Source organism: Elaeis guineensis, chromosome 10 (assembly GCF_000442705.2).
Source record: "Elaeis guineensis isolate ETL-2024a chromosome 10, EG11, whole genome shotgun sequence".
Taxonomy (NCBI): domain Eukaryota; kingdom Viridiplantae; phylum Streptophyta; class Magnoliopsida; order Arecales; family Arecaceae; genus Elaeis; species Elaeis guineensis.
Window position 1 is genome coordinate 24006159 of NC_026002.2, and position 19831 is coordinate 24025989.

The 19831-nt window shown below is 38.5% G+C and overlaps 2 protein-coding genes across 3 annotated transcripts; both read left to right on the forward strand.

Annotated features, from left to right (window-relative positions):
• Positions 1-7609: 7609 nt before the first annotated feature.
• Positions 7610-9689, forward strand: LOC105059858 (protein PHLOEM PROTEIN 2-LIKE A9). Its single transcript, XM_010943331.4, has 3 exons — positions 7610-7825; positions 8727-8809; positions 9157-9689. Exons 1-3 carry the CDS (start codon positions 7769-7771, stop codon positions 9524-9526), a joined length of 510 nt encoding a protein of 169 aa, XP_010941633.1. The 5' UTR covers positions 7610-7768; the 3' UTR covers positions 9527-9689.
• Positions 9690-16941: 7252 nt separating this feature from the next.
• On the forward strand, positions 16942-19490 carry LOC105059859 (uncharacterized protein PHLOEM PROTEIN 2-LIKE A4). 2 transcript variants are annotated; one of them, XM_073244535.1, is made up of 3 exons: positions 16942-17258; positions 17986-18062; positions 18742-19490. In XM_073244535.1, the coding sequence occupies exons 1-3, from the start codon at positions 17196-17198 to the stop codon at positions 19118-19120; spliced, it is 519 nt and encodes a 172-aa protein (XP_073100636.1). In that variant the 5' UTR covers positions 16942-17195; the 3' UTR covers positions 19121-19490. The 2 variants fall into 2 exon arrangements, with proteins under 2 accessions (XP_073100636.1, XP_010941634.1); XM_010943332.4 differs by having other exon boundaries at positions 16947-17258; positions 17947-18062; positions 18742-19468.
• The last annotated feature ends 341 nt before the right edge of the window (positions 19491-19831 follow it).

Below are 19831 nucleotides of genomic sequence, written 5' to 3' on the forward strand. Positions count from 1 at the left end.
TTAGAGAAGAGACTAGCTTAGCAAAATTGGACAGATGCTTTGTATCAGTGGATTGGCATAATCAGTTCCCTCAGACAAATCTGTCTTCTCTGGTAAGAACTATATCTGACCATATTCCTCCATTATTAGCATCATCTGTTAGCTGTTGGGCAGGTTTCAAACATTTCAAACCCTTCTGATTTGAAAATTCATGGTACCTTCAGTAAAATTTTCAGATCTTAATTGAAACCTAGTGGACTCCCAACCCTCTCTCCATTGATGTAGTGGCGAATATTGTGACTAACTGCGAATTCTCCACTAGCTCCAAACTGAGAGTATGGAGTAACAAAAATGTAGGCAACATCAATAATTGAAAAAAGATGATAGAAAAGAGAATAGTAGACCTAGATAATCTTGAAATAGATAGGAACTTGGAAGTAAAGGAGAGCAAGGAAAGATCACAACTCAAAGAACAGCTCGGGATATTATTATAATAGAAAGAAATTTATTGGAGACAAAGATCTAGACAACTTTGGTTGGCTGCAGGAGATCGAAATATTAAGTTCTTCTATATAAGCGCATCCAACAGACAAAGAAAGAATTTTATTTCTGAAATTCACAAAGACGATAAAGTTTATAACAATCAAACTGACATTCACTTAGCTTTTCATGACTACTATACCAAACTTTTGGGGTCGGAAGATGCTCTGATGGTTGAAGCTGACTGGGAGGCGCTCTATCCTGCTAACCCCATTGATCTAAGCTTACTTGAAAGGCTCTTTAGGGAATCTGAAATCAAAGAAGCAATATTCAATCTTCCAAGTGACAAAGCACTCGGACCAGATGATTTCTCAATTTACTTCTTTCAGAAGCATCGGAAGATAATTAAAACAGATCTACTAAATTTTTTTGTAGTAATTTTTAGGTCACCTACTGACTTATCTCGATCAACTACACTCACATTGTCCTCATACCTAAGAAAAAAAAAAACTCAGACATCCGAGACTTCCAGCCTATCGGTTTAGAAGATAGCATTATCAAAATTTTATCAAAAGTGCTCTCCACAAGGCCTGGCCAGGTTATTGATATGATAATCTCATACAATCAGTTGGCCTTCATTAGACACCGATCAATACATGAGAGCTATGTCACTGCTGTTGAAATCATATCATATTGCAAGAAGTTCAAACAGAAGGGAATCCTTTATAAAGTTGATTTTGAAAAAGCTTTCGACATGATTTCTTGGAACTTCCTTAGCACACTCTTGGAAAAAAGAAGTTTCAGCCCTAAGTGGAGATGATGGGTTCTTTCTCTGATACAATCGAACACATCCACGATCATGATCAATGTCATGCTTGGCAGATCCTTTAAGAACAACAGAGGACTAAAATAAGAAAATCCACTCTCTCCACTCTTATTCATACTCATTGCTGATGTTTTAAACAAAATGTTCACTAAAGCTTCCGCAAACAATCTCATAGGCGATCTTGGTCCCTTTCAACCCAATGAGAACATTAATTGTTTATAATTTATGGATGATACAATCATATTCTGTAAGGCCATATTGAAAGATATCAACACCCTAAAGGTTATTCTATATTCCTTCAAACTCCTTACAGGATTGAGAATAAATTTCAGCAAATCCTGCCTTATTGGACTCGATATACCTTCTGAAGAAACATCTTTCTATGCTTGGATGCTTGGGAGCTCTATCGGCCAATTGCCGATTGATTATCTAGGTATTCCCTTCCATAGTTCTTCATTGAAAGCAAACTACTGAAACTTTCTATTGGAGAAACTGGATAAAAAATTTGCTGATTGGAAAACAAAGGTTCTGTCACTGACTGGTCGAAGAACACTGATAAGTTCAGTACTCAATGCCATCCCGATTTACTGGATGTCAGTTTTTCAACTTCCACAATCAGCAATTCAGAAAATTAACAGCGTTTGTATGAGTTTCTTATGGGGAGGTAAAGGGCATTATGGTAGAGCCAAAATTCTTGCAAGCTGGTCCATAGTATGTCGCCTAAAACACATGGGAGGTTTGGGGATTAGATACCTTCAAATTATGAATCAATGTCTCCTATTAAAATGGTGGTGGAACTTCTACAACCAACAAGAACAACCTTGGAAAAAATTAATATGGAGTATTTACTACAAGAATCGCCTACCATTGCCTTCTCTCAGCACTTCTCGCCATATTGCATCATCCTTCTGAAAGGACGTTGTCTGACAAGATTGTACCTTCCAAAATTTTATCATCTCCTTGATAGGTAATGGCAAGAACACCTCCTTCTCGTATGATACATGGTTGGAAGATAGGCCTCTTAACATAGTACTATCTAATCTTCATGCTTTCACTATTAATCTACTCATCAATGTTAACGATTTTCTATTTCATGTCAATTGGCAATTATTCTTTGGATGATCGTTAAGCTTTAGTGCCACAAAGGAACTCACTAAACTTTCTGAATACCTACCAAATGCAAGCTTATTAGAAGATGATGATAGAAGATTGTGGAAATGGAGCACGAAAGCAAAATTCTCAGTTAAAAATTACTACCTATTTTTGATTGATGGAGGTGTCGCCATTGGAAAAGCATTATAGAAGTGCCTCACCTGAAAAAAGTTAAGGTCTTTGGTTGGTTAACCTTCTACAACAAAATTCAGACTTCTGAAAATCTATTCAAAAAAAGAGTACAAGTTGAATTACAGTACCGTCTCTGCTTTAGAAGTAACGAAACTACTGATCACCTTTTCTTGAACTATCCATACTTCATATCAACATGGACATTGATTACCCATAGCCTATGTTATCCTCGGCTCCTTCTCAACATTTCTCAAGTTTGGACGGATTGGATTTACTCTTTTTCTGAAAAAGAAAAAGACAAAGCTGCTGTCTTTCTTTTTCTTACTTCTTACTGGATAGTCTGGAAAGTATGTAACAATAGGATATTCAGTTTTGAAGCTTTTTCAGCTCTAGAAACAGCAAAGAAAATTGTTTAGATTTTTGAAGAATAGACATTACATTCAATTCATCAAGGGGGAAGTAAACACATAAAGCTCTGTGCAGAATTAAAATGCATAAGCTTGAACTCCTTGAATGCAAAAAATTTGAGGACTGATATATCTTCTAACCTTGTGGACACTGATTAATGATCACCAAGAGCTATGATCGAAAAGTCCGACTAAAGTAATAGCCTGGTTACTAGCAATTGCAACAACAGCTCTATACAATAGTAGGTACAATTCTGAATTTCTATATTCCTCTTCTTACCATATATATCCTGACTTCAGTATCACTTCTCCAGTTCCTGGATATTAAACTAAGAGGATCTACATTGCTATTGATCCTTGCCTAACTTTGTAAATACTATTGATATATAATACAAATATCAGAGGAACTTCCTTCTTATTCCTCAAAAAAACTATTTGGTGTCATCAATGATTGAACTATTGAAGTACTTGATATAATATATATATCTTTATATGATATAATAATTCGAGTTATTGAGTATGTGGCAGCCAAGTGAGGTTTGAGATCAACTTTATATTCTACATTCATGGTTCATTTATTTTTTAGTTTTCAACTTTCTACACTCAAAGGTTAGAAAATGCAGGAGCCAGAGCTGGCCAGCTAGTGTACATCTCAGAAAAAGGAGTCTAAGCATGGTACTTACAAGATAATTAATTTGAACTTAATAATAAATAAAAGTGAGAACAAACTAGTGGTAACAATACCACCTGAAGACTTTACTGCTCCTATAGGAAAGAATGTAAAGTACTTGGACAACTATCTTAGCAAAATTGTGAGAGATTACACTCGTGCTCTAATTGAGATCTGGTTGTCTGCTAAGAAAGAAAAAGAAGATATGATGTGGACAGAAATTATGGTAAAAAAAGTCTATATCATTAATTATATTATTTTTTTGTTTTGTTCTTTTTACACCATTTTGTTTTCTTGAATAAGCTTACTGTTCCATTTAAGTTTTTCCTATTTATACAAGTTTTTTGTTTGCATTTTAGAAATATTTTATGGTTAGTTCAGAGAGTCCTCCGAAGTTCAAAATTTTGGAAGAGAAGGGTGATATGACCCCTGATACACCAGAGGTAAAGCAAGAAAAATTTCGTAATCATTGCATTAGGAGTATGGGTGCAAGCTTTCATCGGTGAAAGTGTAGGCTCTATCGTAAGCATTACTTACTATTCGAAACAACTGAAGAGTGGTGAGCTACAGTACCTGAAGAGATGGCACCTAACTTATGGTACAAATGCATTGAAGAGTATGAGAAAGAAAATTTTCATATCAAATCTAAAAAAGCATCTAAAAGTCGGTCTAATCAAGTAATCATATCTACCACTGGGTCAAAATCATTTTGTCAAAAGAAGTATAAAATGGTAAGCTGTTCAAGTTATCGTATTATATCAGCTCTGAGTTTACATATTTAATTGTGTCTCTTAATTTTTTCTTATGGACATGTGATCGATGGATCTTGAAACTGATGAAATGGCTGATCCCTGTGATGTATGGGAGGCAGAGCATCGAATAAAAAAGAATGCATCAGGATATTATGATCCAAAATCGAAGAAAGTATATGTACGATTTCTAGAAAGTATATATAAGATTTTCAGGAAGTATATACAAGACTGCATCTACTTGATATAGTTAACCTTGAAGCTTATTTATAGAAAAAATTGAAGGAGTTTGGATCCCAACCCACACAAGAAGGTAAGAGATATTTACATAGAGATGAGATATACGCATGCATCTTAGAGACTCGACCAGACTTATCTCATGGAAGAGGGGCTGATTGAGACTTCAAAAATCATTCGCATATCACATGAAGAGTGAAAATTCATGAAGAAAAAAATGTGTAGATATGCAAGCAAAGTTATAGAAGATAAAAGTGGTTGAGGGGCAGCTAATAGAAATGACAAGCTTGAAAGAGAAGTTACAACATATGGAAGAAATGATGGCTCACTTCCTATTGCATGGAAGGATCCTCCATCAAATGAATCAAATGAAGTTGATGATGATGAGACACAAGCATCGAATGATTATGAAGGTGATCATATGGAGGTAAGTGAATGAATTAGTTTTTTTTTTTATAATTTTTTATTTAAGTTGGCTAACATGATTAATTAATTATATACTATCGGTGTTATGTCTCTAATTTAATTATCGCTTGTTGTTTGCTAGTCTTTTTGGTGACTGTCAATTTTCAATTAGAAATCCCATTTTCTGGTCCGTTAGTTTTTGTCATTAATAGTAATATATAGAAATTATTTTTTACATCTTTTTTTATCTTTATTTCATTTATATCATTAAATATGACACAATATTAAACTATCCTTTTTCAGAGCCTCCTGACATACGAAAATGGTTGCCAAATTATGTGTATGAGTCACCGATTTTGAGCCAATATGATGATTTTTTTGACTCTAGTTTGATGAATAGCAATAAACACTAGTAGATGTTTTGGCTTGTGTAAAAAATGCTTAACAAAATACTTGGTGAGATCAAAGTACAAATAATATATTTGATGAATTTGAATATGAGTTGTTGAATGAGAAACTAATAAATCTTCCATTATTATCTTTGTGCAGGCTTAGATCTTTTGGATGCAGATAACTTTTTGGGGAGACATCAACCTCAAATGTTATAATTTTTTTGCTATGTATTTGGACATATGTGTAAGCATGTGAGATAATATTGTTCGAGCATTTTTGAATTTTAAGGATGTATTTTAATCTATCGATGGATTTGAATATAGACTTGACAACTTTATCTTTTGGAGATTTCTTAAAATTAGTATTTTATAATATTTGAAATCTAATATTTTTTTATGCTTACTTGTTGAAATATTGAATGTTTGTGTGTATGGAATATAATGTTAAAAATTTTTATATTCGATTGAAAATTGAAAACTAATACACAGAATTTTAGGAACATCATAAAAACTATCGATATGCAAGTTTCTAAATATAGGAATGTTTTGCAAAATATCTATGAAAAGCCATTGGAATGGATACAAACATCAATATAGATTTTTAAAGATATTGTAAAATATTTCTATAATTATGGAGAACGTTCTTAATCCATTATCATCAAATGAATAGAGATGTTTAGTTAATGTTATTGTAACTCTAAGAAAACATTTGAAAAATATTCCTAAAGAACCGTAGAGAAGGTTAGAAAAATGTCTCTATTAATTTTGGGAACGTTCTTAATACATTACCATCAAATTAATAGAGATATTTAATTAATGTTGTTGTAACTCTAAAGAAATATTTGAAAAATATTCCTAAAGAGATGTAGGGATAATTTGAAAAATATCTCTATTAATTATGGAGAACGTTCTTAATACGTTACCATCAAATCAATAGAGACATTTAGTTAACGTTGTTGAAAATCTAAGGAAACATTTGAAAAATATTTCAAAAGAGCTATAGGGACGAATAAATAACATGACTAAAACTCACATAGGAAATGATTTAGAATAATATTCCAAAAGTCTATTTAGGAACGGTATAAGCCGTAACCAAATGGTTTTACTACAAACGGTCAGAAAACGAGTCCAATATATATATTAATAATATTCCCAATCACTTTTAAGCACGTGGGTATAGCTAACAGATAAATAACATTCCTAGAAGCGTATGGAAACGGTTTACATATATTTTAAAATGTTATTGGAATGTTTCTAAAGCCTTTATTTTTTGTAGTGGTAACTTTAAATTCTTATATCATTCTAATTTTAGGTAGATCTTCTCTCATCCTTTTTTTAAAAAAAAATTATTTGTTCAAAAATAAATTTTATAGTGCCACACCTATTTTGCAAAAACGTAATCACCCAATTCTAATTTTATATAAAAAATTTCACAAGAAAAAATACCTATTTTTGCTTCTGCAAAAACAGGTCACTTTTCTATTCTTTTGTAGAAGCAAAAATAGGTCACTTTTCTATTCTTTTGTTTTTCCCCTTTCTGTTTCAAGTGCATGGATTCGCTTTATAAAATTTCAAAGCATTATGCTTCTACTCTAAATGAATGTAAACATCTAGTATTTATTGTAATAGTCAGCTTCTACTTTAAATAAATGTAAACATCTAATTGTATTGATAGTCATACAAATTGGCAATAAGCATGACACATGTTGATGCACTCGTAAAAGATAATCTTATAGCATTATGATGGCAAGGATCGGTAGTACTGGTCAAATAGGATGCAAATCATATTAATCATATCTAGAAATAAAAAGAATAAATAAGTAAAACTCGTTCTTGAGACGAAATAAAATTTATTTATTTATTTATTTTTGTATAGAAAAATTCCCGTTTGGAGGCAAAATGAAGTGCTTGATGTCGCTAACAAGCATAAGTGGTGCGAAATAAATGCCTGAAAGAAAAGGATGAGTGGGAAAGGAGATGCCTTCCCTTTGCGTGCGGCGCCAACTTGCACCCATCCTGTGGGCCATCTCGGCCGGTGGGAAGATTGAGAGATTCTCAAATCGACCGTCTTGCTCGGGACGCCTGCGAGCTCAAGGGCGAGGTCCATCACCCCCCGCGCTCATCCTTTACCTTCTTTTCTTTCTCCTCTTGATTCCTTACGGAACTCTCTCTTTCTTTCTCTCTCACTCTCTTTCATTGAGGTCTATAAAAAGGCTTGGGCTACACAACCGTGTTGCCATACCAACGTCTAAAGCCTTATCTACTACTTCGGCAACCTTGAAAACTCATTCAATAGAGAGCTTCTCGTTCCTCTCCAACTTCAGTCACCAAGGTTCTCCATGTCTCACTACAAGGGGTCCGAGAGAGTACTAGAAGAGCCTGCTTACTCAACGAAGGTAAGTTCCTCGAAACTTGATAGGTTGTTAGCAAACAGGTAGAGCTAGCTTGGTCGACGGGTTGATTTGGCTTGTCAATAGAACTTGGGTCTGTAGGTTGGCATGTCTCACTACTCTTTGCATCAAGAGAGCTTGTATGTTGGACAACCAGAAGGTGACATCCCCGCACTATAGTTGGAAAATGGCATGTTGTTCGCAGTTTTATTATCCTGGAGGGAACGAGACTGGAGCTCCTTGATGGTCCAATATGAGTGTCATCATGGGTATGCATCTAGATATCATTTTACAGCACCGGAGGAGAGAAATCCATGGCAAGTAAATAAACACTATGAGGTAGAATGTGCCATTGTTTGGTTGGCAATTGTTTCCCATGTGAATTATGGTTCTTGCAGTGGTACATAGCTATTTAGGGGTGTCTAACAAGTGGATGTACCCTAGTTAGGGTTCTTAATGGACAGGGTCCGGCTATATTGGTCCTAGTTCTCAATTTGACTTGGGATTAAATTCTTAGACCCGAGCCTGACCTGCAGGTCCAAGGATGATAGGCCCGGGAAAGATTGTGTATTTTTGGGTGGGTGGTTCATTAGATTCTATGCATAGGAAAAAGGACAGGGAAAAGAAGCATGGAACGACTTTTATAGGTTACTAAACTCGTTTGCGTGTCGAAACCTATATTCTTCAACCCCTTAGTTTGCAAGAACAAAAATCATAAAAGAAATCGTAAACCTATTTCATTGAATGTTTTCTTTTCCATGCGTTTACCTTAAGTTCTAGATTTGTTCCTGATAGCTATCAGATCTCATATCCGTGGGTCTTCTTTCTATGATGTTTGATGCTATAACATTGTCAATACGCCAAATTAACTGTTTTAACTTTCTTCTTTTCCTCCTACAAAAAGCAGGTTGGAGATACGGTGACGATCAAACCCCAAGCACTAGATATCATCTGGGGTAAAGACAACCGCTATTGGCGAGTGACTCAAGAGTAACCTCTTTCTTCCTATCATACAACCTTCACATTACATGACGAGTACTGCATTATTACAATTCTCGAATTTTGAATGATAACTTGTATATAAACTTAGGGATTGAATTGAATTAAATCAAGCCAAGTATGTATCTATATGATCAACTTGACATGCATGTACTCTCTCGAAGTAACTAAAAAGATAGTGACGATTCAGAGGCCATGTTGTTTGACTCACAATTGCATCAAATTAAATCAACTAAACATATTGGTACTACAGCAGTTGTTGTTGTTGTTGTTGTTTTCTTTTTTTCTTTTTCTTTTTTTTATTTTTTATTTTTCTTTTTTTGACTCTTGAAACACAGTGAGGCTGAGCTGCTGCAAGTTTGCTGGCTAGAAGTTACTGGCTCCTACCCCTTCAATAGACTGACAAAGGGTGCTACCTACAAGGTGACGTTCAATGTGAAGACGAAACCGGATGCGTTCGGGTGGAGCGACAGTCCGGTCTACCTGATGGTCAAGGTCGACGGTAAGTACACCTGGAAGAAGGCCGACCTGAGCCAGCTGAAGAACAACATGGAAACCAACATCCCAGCTGGTACCACCCTCACGTTCACGGTCCCTGCTAACGCAAAGGATCAAGACAACCTTACCTTTGGATTATACGAGATATGGCGAGGGCGATGGAAGGGAGGCCTGGTCATCAAGCATGTCACTATTGAGCGTTCTAATTAATGCTGGGCGGCTGGGCCATAAAACTTCGTACTCCTTAGTCTATTTAACGCTCTAAAGTTTATCATTTCCATTTGGTGTTCAATGGTCAGGATAAATCAAGTAAACTCGGTATTAAAATTTCACTATCGTGTATGCTAAAATAAAGTGGTCCTACATTCTACTAGTTCTTCGTGATGTAATTCTCTCTACAGCAATATGCGAATTAAAGTACCTAAGAAGGCTTGGTATGCTTGCGTGCGGTGTTACATAATTACTACTACATGGATCTGCAAACAAACCTTATCTAACTTGGGATCATGCAGATTTGATCATGACCATGTTGAAGAGCTGCTTCAAATCTTGCCAAGTCAAGTAATTATGTTTTTGCCTTCCCATTGTGAGAACTTGTGAGGATGTTTGTTTGGTCCCACATTGGCTATGTACTGGATACGGGTATTGAGTGCTATTACTTTGACATATTATACCAAACCTTTCCAACTCTTTTCTTAGTTAAACATTAGGATATCTTTACATCATCTTCACATCTTTTCATATGAGGTAAACGAAGCATATGTACAAGTGGGTCATCCTAATATCATTTACCAAGTTTCCCTCAATTCACATATGGAGAATTGAAGTGTATATATGCACAAGGCAAACTAATCACCGCCCATTCTTTTTCATCTTCTTTTCAAGAAAAATGATGAGACCATGTGTTTGAAAATGAACGGCTGTTTTTCATCATAGTGGCATACTAAAAATGGCTAACATAGCAGTATAGTACACATCTCTAGGTTGAGAAATGGGTGACAACCATCCATGCATACACTAGCTTGTAGTACAGAACATGCACCACGAAGGATCTTGACCCCCTAGGCCCAAATTAGGCTGGGCCTTGAACCCAAGTGACCCCACCAACTTAGTCACATGTGTGCTTCTTCTCTCGTGTACCACCTCAATCATCGAGCTTTCCCTATGCATCTCTCCTTCTATTCTCCTTCTCCTCCTCTTCTTGTCGAGCCACGCAATACCATTGCTTAAGTTACTGGCTCTCGCCACTGAGTAGCAACAGCTCCATCGACAATCCAATGGCTCACCATTTGTCTCTAATGATCCTCTCCCTTACTCTCTCTCTCTCGACCACCTCGCCAATGATCCTCAGTAGCAACGGCCACCTCGCCAATGATCCTCTCCCTTTCTCTCTCTCGACCATCTTTCCAAAGAGGAAGATATTGAAGATGCCTATCTGCTTGGCTAGCTCAAACCCAACTCCTGTGCCCCTAATTGTCTCTCTCAGCCTCTTCTCCCGTTCACCTCTTGAGTTTGGTGAAACAAGCTTGATGGCCCTCGTGGGAAGGAAGATTCTATACCGTTGGTCTTCCTCCAAGGTCAGCTAGATGGTACGCAGTAGGCCACATCAGTGGGAGCCGTGAGCCAGGGCTTTTGCTGGGTGGAGGCCTTAAAAGTCATTTCATCCTTTGTGTGAAGAGGGATATGCCTTAAAAGTCATTTGCATATTTAATACTAAAAATAGTTGAAGAAATTATAACCATATCTCTTATCTACATAATCATATATGATGTAGGCAATGTGTCACTAATAGATCCTAGGACCGTAAAAGGGTCCACGAGTACTCTAGAAATTTATGGGGTGTTTGGTTTTCAATGGATAGTTGGTTATTCCTACGTACTCAAAATTTATTCATAGCTATGGATGAGGTTGCATGTCACACCTGTAAGGCTATTGGGGTGGACTACGACGATGTTGAGTTCTTCCATCACTGAGGTCAAACCTTGCATATATATTTATTAGATAGATATTTAATCAGGATATCATCTTTCAAGATCTTTTCGATATTATGCAATGCAGCAAGAAATAAAATAAAAACGATCAAAATACGTGGATCAACCACAAAAGGACTCCTCTCCATGGAGCATACAAACTTCAATGTGAAAAAAAAATTTTACAAGAGAAGATCTCACCTTCAATCCTCATACATTCAATTTCTCTCTCACAGGAAGTTCTCTCTCATAAAAACTCTCTCTTGGAAGACCTCCTGAACCCCTGAAGCGACCGCTGTCCACTGTCCAGGAGCTTTGCTCCTTCCCTCACAGTGTCGTATGTGATTCTCTCTCTTCACGGTGTTCACATTCTCTGATTTTCGTGTGACATCACGAAGAACCGAGCTACACCTGATCTTCTGTTGAGAAGCCAAAACCACCACACACTGTTTCACGCGATCAGGTCTTTTTAAAGGGCTTATTCCCATGTTAGAAACTGATTAAGACTCTTAATCAAGGCAAAAAATCATTTTAGACTGTTGGATCATGACCAGGAGCTCCCTGAGCCATTCGATCGCACTCTGATCCATAGAATAGTATCGTGGATCGCGAGAATCAATTGGAAAACGCCCACATGGTCCATGCATTGGGCCGTGGATCACTCGATCCATGATGGACTGGGGTACAGGCCCCAGGCGCGGTGCCTGGGCTTGGGCCAGCCCATGCGCGCTGGCCTGGGCCACGCTCGCACCAGGCGCCTGGGCTCGAGCCGCACCTCGCATGCCCGCGCCTGGGCCGGGCCGCGCATTGGACGGTGCCCCACCGTGCGCGGCCGCCCCACCGCCGGTCGCCGGCGGTCCTTCGTCGTCTTGAGTTGCATGCCGACTTCAAAAGCACGTATCTTCTCCGTCTGAGCTTCATTTGGGATGATCTTAATCTCGTTGAATTCTATTTTTCATCGCAAATCTCATTGTGAGCTCAATATGGATCGAATCTCGAGGTATCAAATCCTAACAATATCTATTTTGACTCGATATTCGGCCTCCTCCAAACTCTTAGGGCTTTTGGATCTCCTCGCCCCCATGTCCTAGGACAATCGCTTGCTGATCATGGATGGACAAACATGGGAGTCGAGCCAGGCCGCTTGATCCCATCTTCGTCGTATGCTGTGCTCCTCCTGACCTGAGACCTGCTCGGGGCATCATCTTGTGGTAATAGGAATCTCACCTTGCGATGTCGCCTCTCATCCTCCCGAGTCTCCTGTCTCATGCCCGATCCATCTCTACCTGGAGCTCCACCTCGCTCTAGGCTCTACCTGGCTCTCGAAGCTCCACTTTGCACTGGGCTCCTTGTCAGGTAATAATGTCCTCTGCTCCCCTTCTTCCCCTCCAACACAAACCTATCGCCGCGTAGCACCCTCAGGATTCCTCCACCAGCTACCATCCTGTAGCTTCTCGAATCCAGTCTGCTAAGTGAGATAAGACTCCGTCTGAAATCGGATATGTATCGGACCTCCCTCAATCTCCTCACTACACCATCATGTGTCCTCCAACTGACCGTTTCGATGTTTCTGATCGCACAGCTCGATCCATCCAACAAATGTACAGTGTCCTCACTGTTCTCCACGGAGTCAAACTGCTCCTCTCTGCAACATACATGATGGGTGCATGCAAAATCTAATATCTACTACTGGGAAGAAGTAGATACCTCGTCAGATATCTCTAGGACATCTCCATCTAAATCGCTGCCGGCCGTCGCTACAGCAGCCATCGTCCGATTTTTGAGTTGAGATCAATCTTTGGCTAAATGTCCTAACTCCTCACACCGGTAACATCTGGTTTTGCTCAAATCCCTTCTGAACTTGGACCGCCCTCGTTGCGATCTCCTGTCGCTCCGTCTACCGCCTTTTGCTCCTCCAGAACCCATCAAGGCTGAGCTACCGCCACCTGAGCTCAAAGCCGGGTTCTCCCTCCTGAGAACCTTGTTCTGGAGTATCGCCACGGTGACCTCATCCATCTTGATGGTGCTCTTCCCCACTATAAGAGTAGTCACCAAGGACTCATACGAAGGAGGAAGCGATGCCAGCAAAACCAGCACTCTAGTCTTCTCCTCAACATTCTCGCCAACGCTGAGGAGGTTAGTGAAGATCTTCTGAAAGTAGCTGAGATGCTCCTGTATGCTCTGTCCCTCAACCATCCGCAGCTGGTAAAACTGCCTCCAGAGAAAAAGAGTATTGGTGAGAGACTTCGTCATGTATAACTCCTCGAGCTTCGATCACAGCACCATCGGAGAAGTCTCGCTCAGCACATGGATCACCACCTCATCCATTAGGTACATGCAGATGGTACTCAGCACCTGCATCTGTGGCCGTCTCCAATCCTGCACCTCCATGGTGGTTGGCTTATCCTCGTACAAGAGAGCATCGATCAACCCTTGTTGGATGAGCACGTCCTTCACCCTGGCCTGCCACAAGAAAAAATTACTCTTACCATCAAATTTGTTGATCTCCATCTTGATTGTTTCTGTCTTCTCTATTTTCAGTCTTGCTCACCACCACTGCAATCTGTGTCTTTATATCGCCTCGCTCTGATACCACTTGTTGGATGGATGTCTGATCAGGACACCATCTCTCAAGATCTTTTCGGTACTGTGCGATGCAGTAGGAAGAAAGAAGAAATAAAACAAAAACAATCAAAATACGTGGATCAGCCACAAAAGGGCTCGCCTCCACGGGGCATGCAAACTTCATTATGAAAAAAAAAAATTATCAGAGGAGATCTCACCTTCAATCCTCGTACATCCAATTTCTCCCTCACAAAAGCTCTCTCTCTTGGAAGACCCCCTGAACCCCTGAAGCGATTGCTGTCTGCTGTCCAGGAGTCCTGTTCTTTCTCTCACAGTGTCGTACGCTGTTCTTTCTCTTCACGGTGTTCATGTTCTCTAGTTTCTGCGTGACCTCACGAAGAACCGAGCCACAAATGATCTTCTGTTGAGAAGCCAAAACCACCACACACTATTTCACGTGATCAAGCCCTTTTAAAGGGCTTATTCCCGTGTTAGAAACTGATTAGGACTCTTAACCAAGGCAAAAAATCATTTCGGACTGTTGGATCATGACTGGGAGCTTTCTGGGCCATCCAATCATACTTCGATTCATAGAATAGTATCGTAGACCGTAAAAAATGGTTGGAAAATACCCACGCGGTCCACGCACTGAGCCGTGGACCACCCGATCTATAGTGGACCAGGGTACAGGCCCCAGACGCGGTGCCTGGGCCCGGGCCGCGCCCGCACCGGGTGCTTGGGCCAGGGCCATGCCCCGGGCACCCGTGCCGGGGCCGGGCCGCACGCTCGCGCCTGGGCCACGCGCCCCACGCCTAGGCCATGCGCGGCTGCGCCGCTGCCGCTCCACCGGCCTGCGCCGATCGCCAGCGATCCTCCATTGCCTCGGATTGCATGCCAACTTCAAAAGCAAGTATCTTCTCCGTCCGAGTTCCGTTTGGGATGATCTTGGTCTCGTTGGATTTCGTTTTTCATCGTGAACCTCATTGTGGGCTCAATGTAAATCGAATCTTAGATGTCAAATCCTAACAATATCTAGATATTTTATACTAGATAGTAAACACTTGCAATCTACCTCATAATAAGCATTATTAGGGATAGAGGTGTGATTTAGACAAGCTTGCAAGTGATCCTTTGACCTAAATGATAGGACATCTTGATGTAGTTTGAAACTTCATAAATTTGCAATTGGACTCATGTATTGACCATGATATGCTGGAGTATGTTTTTGATAGGGTGCATAATGGTTTTCTGGTCGATTGGAAAATGAGAGGCAATCAAGCTGTACAAGATGGGAACCATCATAATGGCAAAGAATTCATATTAGAACATAGATGTGGTCAGACATATTAGACCAACTAGGCAAAATCTTGAAAGATTTTGAAAATAATTCTTTTGCAAAATGATAGTAGCTAATAGTTCATTATTTTCTAAAGGGATTTGTTCGAACACTTTTTACAAAAGTATGCTTGACATAATCTAAGATTTTAATGGGCCATAAACCATATGGCTGTAGATTGTTAAATTTTACTAGTTAGCAAAGCTCATTATTCTTTTTTTTTCTATTTTAAATTATGAATCATGGTTACTCGAGATTTGGGGGAGTGCTTTAGATCAGTTGGAGTTATTTGAGTTATTCAGATTCCTAGCTCAGTTCAATTTAGTTCAGTTCAATTTAGTTTGGATATTTATTTCGGATGAAACATTAAAATTTATGTTACGTAAAGATATTTATTATGAAAAATAATTTAATTAGATTTTTATTAAATTGATTTTCAAAGATTAAAGAATTACTATTGTTATTATTATTTTAAAATTTTTATGATTTGATTTGTAGCCTTGTATGCTTGTAGGGCCCGTCCTATAGGTATACGGTGTTTATCATGTGCTCGGTTTGGGACGTGACCCAAATTTTCGATGGTATTTTTCTTTTCTTTTTTTTTTCTAGCCCTTCTTTAATATGTTGTTTTAGTAATACCTCAAGCATACATTGATTCCTTCTTTTTCACGTGATATAGCTCATTATTCTCTTTTTTTTATTTTTTAAATCATGAATTAATCATGATTGCTTGGGACTTGGTGGAGTGCTTTAGATCAATTGTAGTTATTTGAGTTATTCAGATTTCTAGCTCAGTTCAGTTTAGCTTAGTTTAATTTAGTTTGAATTTTTATTTCAGATAAAATATTAAAATTTATATTATAAAAAATATTTATTATAAAAAATAATTTAACTAAATTTTTATTAAATTAATTTTCAAGAATTAAAGAATTACTATTATTATTATTATTTGAAATTTTTATGATTTAATCTGTAGTTTTTCATGTTTGTAGGATTTATCCTACATATGTACGGCATCTATTATGTACTCGGTCGGGGCGTGACAATAGTATTCAGTATTAAAGTCAACCGACAATGCATAAGAAAAGGATTCATATAAACAGGATTAGGATCGAAACATGACTATTCAAATTTAACAATCCTACGCATGATTTGATTCCATTTCTTTTTTCCCAAATTCCTGACCGTATCTTTCTTTTTTTCTTTTCTAGCCCTGCTTTAATATGTTGTTTTCTTTTACATGCTGGTACGTAGTGCCTCAAGCATACAATGATTCCTTCTTTTTCACGTGATGTAGCCCTTTCCTTCTGGGAAATGAAACCTAAGATTCCTTTTGTCTTCCCTCTTTCTCAAATCCCCCCATTGATGGCTAAGAGGCAATGAGAATATAATGTCCACAAAAAGATCCAAAGAATATATAGACATGGTCCCTACAGGAAGAGAATTATTTCCAAGAATCAACAAGACTAGTGTTGGATTGCAAATGAAAGCCTCTCTATATATATTACTCGATAAATATAAGGAGAAGAACAAGAACATATGCCTTCTTCCTGCTCTTTACACGTCAATCTCCATAATTTATCAATATGGGAAGAGAGATGAGACTAACATCTCAGAAAGGAATATGCCTAGATGATACACACGGCTTTTCGTCCATTGACAATGTACCTAGAGTAAGGCTAATGTGGATTGATATATATAGATGTGATGGTGAGACACGCATGTCCTCATCCAACCAGATGATGATGCATGCATTCAACAAGGATAGCAGCATGAATACTTATCCGAGTAATCACCATGAATACTTTATCCTAGCCGGTGCTAAAGGAAATGGTCCAAATGAAGGCATATGAAACTTTGTTTAGGGAAAGTGCATTCTTATTTGCCAAAGCTGAACGCCTCGTCCTGGTTCGTAACTTTCATCTTATATAAATAAGCCAGTGGAGGGCCGAAGGGAAGAGCACAGTAGTAATCAAACAACGAAAGAAGAAAGCAAAAGAGGGAGAAGATGAGCCACCAAGGACACGCTGAACGCACCCACAGCCCTCATTGGACTGGCCATCACCACAGCGTAAGTTAGAGAACAAGCCTTGGCTTTTCGATCTCCATGCTCTCTATATATCATCTAGCTAGTCGAGATGATTAACTACTGCAACAACAGTTGGCACATACCAACCAATGAATCGTTTTCTTCTGTGAAGGGAGCTTTCGAGCAGTTTCACAAGAGTCGATGTTTATGTTTTCATGTTAATATTGTTAAATGAAAACTACAGATATTGTGCACAACGGTAAGAAATTTGTTTGATACTCTAAATATTATGCGTCTTCATCTTTCTGATCACCAAAATAAACATGATAGTGTTTTAAAAGTGTCATGACTATGTTAATTCAATTTAAATATGTGTTTATCTCATTGTTCTCGGGTTAGTCTTTTGGAAATAGTATACCAACTTCCATACATATGGGAAGATCTACTTGATTTTTTTGCCATGAAGTTATTGTTTTCTAATATAACTAATAATATTGAACAAGATATGACTAATATAAATATATGACTAATTTGTGTGTATGTGTGTGTGCGCGCGCGCGCGCGTGCGTGCGTGTGTAAATATATATATATATATATATATATATATATATATATATATGATTACTCAGTAGAATTTTTCTTCTATTTGTCCATTAAATCAAAATTCTCATGCTTCAGTAGATGCGGGTTACTTGCAATAGATGAAACTACTTTTCATTATATTTCACAGCCAGATTTGATTCAAGGAGATAAGGACAGTGGCTTTCAGATATCTGCAAAAGCTTTGGACATAACGTGGGGCAATGATGAAAGGTTCTGGCAATGGGTGGGCCTAGATGAATCAAGGTACCAGACATGCATTTTCCCTCTTAATTAACTCTTAGTTAATTACCAGTGTCTCATAAATAGGTGAACAATAGTTTACAAAATTTGAAAAAGAAATAATGGAGGCAAATCATAGCACCTATTTAAGATTGAGCTGACCAAATCTATGATACAATTCGGCTGAGAAATGCAGCAGAAAAATAGCAACCCGATGCCCATCGAGCCAGGTTCAGTATAAAAAGGTTTGGATATCAGGTCACCTAAACCTGACAACCGGAAGAGTGACCTTAATCTAGACCTGCATTTTGCCTAACGAGTCTCCAATCCCCTTTTGATGCAAACCGAGGTCAAATTATGTATTAGACATGGCTTTGAAATCTGAAGAACATATAATCTGACCTACCAAGCCTCGTCTAGGCCAATGCTGCAAACTGTGTTCAAGTTTAAAGGTGTTAGAACTAGGCTGGACTTGGTTTAATTGGAGTAGATGGTTGAGCTAAACTTGGTTAGGATTACCTAGATTGTTGGTTGGGCTAAATTTTGCATTGCTTTTAACCACCTAAACGAAATCACTAGTCAAACTGCTCAGCTGGTACAAATATCATTTGCAGTGGTTCCAAGCTGTTTATTTTATGCTTGGGAGCCCTGTCGGTGGCTCCCATCGTGATGCTAATCAATGCTTACTTTTGTTGGCCGGTAGGTTAAAGTTTCAAGAGGGTGCAGAGCTCATTCAGGTGAACTGGGTTGAAGTCAAGGGGAAATTAGAAGCAGCTAAACTCTCTCCTTCCAAAACATATGAAGTCTTTTACATAATCAAGTTCAAGGCTGATGCATTTGGATGGCACTCATCCCCCATCACATTTGAAGTGAAAGCCCCACATGGGAACAGGAACGCAAAAACCGAACTCCTGGAGCCGTACAGAAAAATATGCAATGTGTGGCATGAGGTCCATGGTGGGGAGTTCACCTTGACTTCCAACACTGGGGCCAATGTGGAGTTTGGCATGTCGGGAGATGGAAGTGGGTGGTGGAAGGGTGGAATGATTCTTGGAGGTATCATGATCAAGCCTAAAAGCTGATGGTCATGGACTGGCTGAAAGGTGGCAACGTGAGTCGCATCTCCTTTACGAGGGTCTTTGAGCTTTTGCTGACGTTGTGGTTTTCTTCTGTGTGTGTGTGTGTTTCTTTTGTTACGGGGGATATCTTGTGCAAAAAAAAAAAGGTCTCTACCTTTATTCACGCGAATCCACCATCCGATCAATCAATGTACAAATCTTAAAATGCCCCAAACTCCATCAGTCATCCATTTGCATGGATCTCAAAGGGACTAATGGGTGATCCAATGGTGGATTTGTGCAAAGGAAGGTGAATCATTCCTTTGCACAAAAGGTACAATCCCATCCCTCTTCTTCACCTTTTGTTTTTTTTTTTTTTGATAAACCGGATTGCTCATACAAATCTTGAGCAATTAGAAATACATGGAGAAGTTCTAGGAATTAATTTTTTTTCAAAGTTGAAGATAGGCTTGAGGGTTTTTGAAAACCTCAAAAGCATGAAATATTCTGAATGGATAGGAGGTGATCTCGAGGTGCCCGATAATCAAAATATTGAAGATTTAGTGATTTAGACATCAAACATTAACCTTTGGGGGTTACGGTTAAATCCTCAGATCAACCCTAGGCACAAAGGATGACCAATACACCTGACATGGACTAGAGGTCCAAAATATTGAAGATTTAGTGATTTGGACATCAAACGTTAACCTTTGGGGGCTATGGTTAAACCCTCAT